The 5,088-nt window shown below is 34.5% G+C and overlaps 1 protein-coding gene across 1 annotated transcript; it reads left to right on the top strand.

Annotated features, from left to right (window-relative positions):
* Positions 1 to 1,176: 1,176 nt before the first annotated feature.
* LOC111397597 (laccase-12-like) lies at positions 1,177 to 3,900 on the top strand. The gene is made up of 6 exons (XM_023024602.1): positions 1,177 to 1,356; positions 1,465 to 1,616; positions 1,831 to 2,075; positions 2,241 to 2,369; positions 2,504 to 3,460; positions 3,546 to 3,900. The coding sequence occupies exons 1-6, from the start codon at positions 1,237 to 1,239 to the stop codon at positions 3,674 to 3,676; spliced, it is 1,734 nt and encodes a 577-aa protein (XP_022880370.1). The 5' UTR covers positions 1,177 to 1,236; the 3' UTR covers positions 3,677 to 3,900.
* The last annotated feature ends 1,188 nt before the right edge of the window (positions 3,901 to 5,088 follow it).

Genomic DNA, 5,088 nt, shown 5'->3' with positions numbered 1-5,088 from the left:
CAACCCACCTAATTAAGTTATCAACAAATTAACTTGTCCATATGGGTCTTCTTGTCTAACTGAATTGCTACGTACGACAAAATAGAAGATTTCGGATATATAATTAATTACTTTTTTCACCTAATTAATTAATTGATTAATAATCAAACAAGACTTTCTCCATCTACTTGTTATCTTATCACAAGACATCATCTAACTTGGATTTTTAGTCCACATTTAACCTAATATATCGGACCTATTCATACTTCCCTTTGATATAAAATATTATAAAGTAAAATAGTTTATATAACATGTGTATTTAAGTTTATTAATTAATCAATTTGGAAAATTTTAGATGTCAACATAGATTTTGTCAACAAACAATTTCAATTTTAAATTCTTTTAAATCTGATCGAAAGACCCGTTCAATTTGAGATCGATTCCTTAACTATTATTAATGAATTAAATTTACTAACCCCTGTTTGAAACCTTCAACATATACAGCAATTTGAAAATTACACGAAACAATGCCAGGATGCTTAACTTTTTTTTCCCCATTTAACAAAAAAAAAGGCTGACTTATTAGTTATTAATTACATTCCTGCAGTGAAATTTGAAGACTTGTACCACTAACAATGAATTTTTTTTAACTAAAGTCTTAATGTTGGACATTTGACTGCAATGAATGAATCAACTTAATTTGTAGCAAGTCATTAGTAGCAATTTATATCATTTCAGATTCATGTAAGCATGGATAAATTAAAATATTTTTTCACAAAGTATGATTAACTCTTTGAAACAAACGTAAACTATTTCAATTAAAAGTTCAAATATTGTTTGATTAGATTAACAAACAATTTATATATTTCTTATAAATTAATGTAATAATTATTTTTCGTATATGTAATAAATTTTTGGAAGATATACAGTCTCTGTAATGTAAATTAAGCGTAAAGTATTCACAAACTAATAATGAAAGCTTACAAAACTAATTCAAAGTTGAAAAATCCCACATCAGAAAGAATAACTTGTGACACAAGTGCAAATCAAAATTCTTCTGTTTGATTGATAGGCCAGTGGGTGCACCAACTTATTTAGGGTTGAACTAAGTTTCCCTCTAAACCTAATCAAGAACCACCGCCTCTCCCTCTCTTCTCTTTCTCTCTCTATAATTCTTCTGTATAAAAGGGACTCCTCTCTGTCGTACTCTTCCACGAACAAGCATCCATTTCCTTTCATATCACATCCTAAAGAGAAATGGAGGCCTTGAGAAATATAATGAATCCCTTCAGCACTTTCTTCTTTTTAGGCATTTTGTTGCACTTTGCGAGCTCAATGCCAAGCACAAATGCTAAAACTCATTACCATGATTTTGTTGTATGTTTTTAACTCTCTTTTCTCTCTTTTCTCTTTGTCTCTTTGCTCGGAATTTCTTTGCAAATATTAGATATTTACACTGATCTATACACTACATATAAACTGCAGGTTCAAGCAACACCAGTGAAGAGGCTGTGCAAAACCCACAACACCATTACCGTGAATGGAATGTATCCCGGACCAACGTTGGAAGTGAATAACGGTGATACTTTAGTTGTCAAAGTCAATAACAGAGCTCGATACAATGTCACCATTCACTGGTAAGTTAATCGTGTAACATTTTATTTCGTCATCAATAAAGCATCCATTGAATGCATGGAAGCAAATAACGAGACCTCAGTTTTCACACGTATTTCTCATATTTACAATTTAAGCTTTGTAGAACAACAAACTTAATAAATATGTAGTTTCATGTATATATATATTGACCGACTAAACCACTACTGTTGCGTTTCTGTTTTGACCAATACATAGGCATGGGGTGCGACAAATGAGAACCGGATGGGCTGATGGACCAGAATTCGTGACTCAATGTCCTATTAGACCAGGACACAGTTATACTTACAGATTTACAATTCAAGGACAAGAAGGAACACTTTGGTGGCATGCCCATAGCTCATGGCTCAGAGCCACTGTCTATGGAGCCTTGATTATTCGCCCACGACTCGGAGAATCCTATCCCTTCCCCAAGCCAAAGCGTGAAACCCCTCTTCTTCTCGGTATGTTATATATCTTATCGCTAGTAATCTTATTACTCGAGTTTTGGTGTCTACACCAAAAAGTTGAGGTGACAATGAAAGCACGATTTAAGTGATTGGAATATATTTATTTACTTTTTTTTTTTTTTTAAAATTCGGGATGACGCTAATTGTGATGGTGATCAGGTGAGTGGTGGGATGCAAACCCCATTGATGTTGTGAGGCAAGCCACGAGAACAGGAGCTGCTCCAAATGTTTCCGATGCCTATACCATCAATGGTCAACCTGGTGATCTTTACAATTGCTCTAAAAAAGGTATAATTTGACATTTATTCTCCCTTTCAAAATCACGAAAATAAATATTCTCTTCCTAATCAGTCTTTAAATTAGTCACTTTTCGACAAAAGACAAACAAATTGACTATAATGTCTGATCCTATTCTGATGCAGATACAATAGTAGTTCCGATGAATTCCGGTGAAACAAATCTCCTCCGAGTCATCAACGCTGCACTCAACCAACAACTTTTCTTTACAATAGCCAACCACAAGCTCACAGTTGTTGGTGCCGATGCTTCTTATCTCAAACCCTACACCACCTCAGTTCTCATGCTTGGACCAGGCCAGACGACTGATGTCCTGGTAACTACCGATCAGCCCCCAGCCAAGTACTATATCGCAGCACGTGCCTACGCCAGTGCTCAAGGTGCACCATTTGATAATACTACCACCACAGCCATTCTAGAATACGAAACTGCCCCTTGCCTAGCAAAATGCACCTCGACCAAGCCAGTTATGCCATCTCTGCCTGCATTTAACGATACTGCCACCGCAACTGCCTTTACGAAAAGCTTGAAAAGTCCAAGAAAAGTCGAAGTACCCACAGAAATTGATGAGAATCTCTTCATTACCGTCGGTTTAGGACTCAACAATTGCCCCAGAGGTGCCAGACGTAGAAATTGTCAAGGACCAAATGGGACTCGATTCACTGCCGGCATGAACAACGTATCTTTTGTGCTTCCATCAAACTCTTCCCTGCTACAGGCACATCAACAGCGTATTCCTGGAGTATACACAACTGATTTTCCAGCAAATCCACCTCGGATATTTGATTATACTGGCAATGTAAGCCGATCACTATGGCAACCCGCTCGCGGGACTAAGGTATACAGATTAAAGTATGGAGCAAGAGTTCAAATAGTGTTGCAGGGAACGAGTATCTTCACGGCTGAAAACCATCCTATTCATCTCCATGGATATGACTTCTATATTCTTGCTGAAGGATTTGGAAATTTCAATCCACAGAGAGATACAGCCAAATTCAATCTCGTTGATCCACCATTACGAAATACAGCTAGTGTACCTGTTGGTGGATGGAGTGTGATCAGATTTGTCGCCGATAATCCTGGTGAGAACTAACGTAAATAATCATACTCGTTTTCATTTTTTTAATGTCATTTTTCTCATATTTGTCAAATTGATGTGTTAAATAGGAGTATGGCTAATGCACTGCCACTTGGATGTTCACATCACCTGGGGTTTGGCAATGGCTTTCTTGGTGGAAAATGGAGTAGGAGAATTGCAAACGTTAGAGCCACCTCCTGCGGATCTTCCCATCTGCTAGTAGCACCAATAAGAAGATTCAATAGTTCCACAAACTGCAGACAAGCTTTTATTTTATTTTTCTAATTGTATTTGTTCAATTTCTTGGTTATATATGTAAGATCAGTTCACAACATTTAGTCCCCGTAGCACAATCTAGTGTTAAACCGGACATGTTATGTGATGGTAGTTGTAGTGTTTTCCAGATCCATTAAATGGAAATTGTTTAAATTTCGTTTATTTTAAGACTTCAATATATTTGCATCATATGACTGTAATAATTGTTTAAAAATCTTTTGAGATTTTGAGTATCACAAAAATGAAAAAGACGAATTCCTGCATTAACAAAGAAGTCAACAACGTTATAAATAATTAAATATGAGTTTAACGTATGGATTTAAAGACCCCACCTCTAACCAAGATTTCAATAAAGTTAATTAATTTTTAAAGACTCAACCAAACAGGTCTTGTATTTTAATATAAAGTTAATTAATTTTTAAAGACTCAACATAAAGTTAATTTTTCCCTTACAAAGTCATGGTGTAATTCAATATGTTTTAATAATTCATGATCAATGTTTTAAAACCTATAAGGTTTGATAAGGCAATAAGGTCAAATTTTAAATCTTACGAGATTAGACATTCCTGTGCATAAATAGATTTTTTATTTTAATATTATTTTTATTATCTTATGATCATTAAATAAATAAGATAATTCATATCATACAATTTCTTGGAACAACTTGTGTGTAATAAAATTTAGGTTACTTTTCCTTAAATACTCGAACGTTTGAATGAATAAGAAATTTTATATAATTGCAATAATTTTTGTAGAGAGAAAATTGTCTTTAAATTTTGTAAAGAGAAAATTTTGTACCCACAGAGAACTCTTATCTAATCAACTTCAATTAAATTCAGCATTTGTCAAACTTTCTATCAAAACATTTCTCTACAGATATCTTTATTTGTTCCGAATTTCAATCAACATGAACAGTTGGTCATTGCGTGGACCATAAATTTACACATTCAAATGATATCAGATCATATAAATTTTCAATACTATATAACCTCTAATTAATTACGACAGATCAACACCTATTTGTCAATTTCTTTCACAATAAGCCACTCAATTAATATTTTATTGAAGTTTTGCCCATAACAAGAATTAGGGATAAAATAATATACACTCTCGAATGCTAATTGTTATAATATGTGGGCTGCCTCACTATTTCTTTCTGGTCCAAATGGACTTAAGCAAGGACCTGGACTATTATGATTATTTCCGGGTTATGAAATCGAGTTTTTTGGAGAAAACGCGTTTGCCTCTTTAATGGATAAAAATCAGCCATCCACGTGGTTGCATCCTAACCCTTGGGTTATGACGTTTGGCTAGTCAGATACTTAATTTGGTTTTGGACCTTATTCTGGACGATTC

Source organism: Olea europaea, chromosome 1, assembly GCF_002742605.1.
Source record: "Olea europaea var. sylvestris chromosome 1, O_europaea_v1, whole genome shotgun sequence".
Lineage (NCBI taxonomy): Eukaryota > Viridiplantae > Streptophyta > Magnoliopsida > Lamiales > Oleaceae > Olea > Olea europaea.
This window is presented reverse-complemented; position numbering and strand designations above follow the sequence as displayed.

What these genes read in the sequence shown, in the direction of transcription:
- LOC111397597 (XM_023024602.1), top strand. Translation starts at nt 1,237, where the DNA reads ATGGAGGCCTTGAGAAATATAATGAATCCCTTCAGCACTTTCTTCTTT. An exon ending in TACAATGTCACCATTCACTG is followed by an intron (nt 1,617 to 1,830) that starts GTAAGTTAATCG and finishes ACCAATACATAG; the next exon opens with GCATGGGGTGCGACAAATGA. An exon ending in ATTTGTCGCCGATAATCCTG is followed by an intron (nt 3,461 to 3,545) that starts GTGAGAACTAAC and finishes TGTGTTAAATAG; the next exon opens with GAGTATGGCTAATGCACTGC.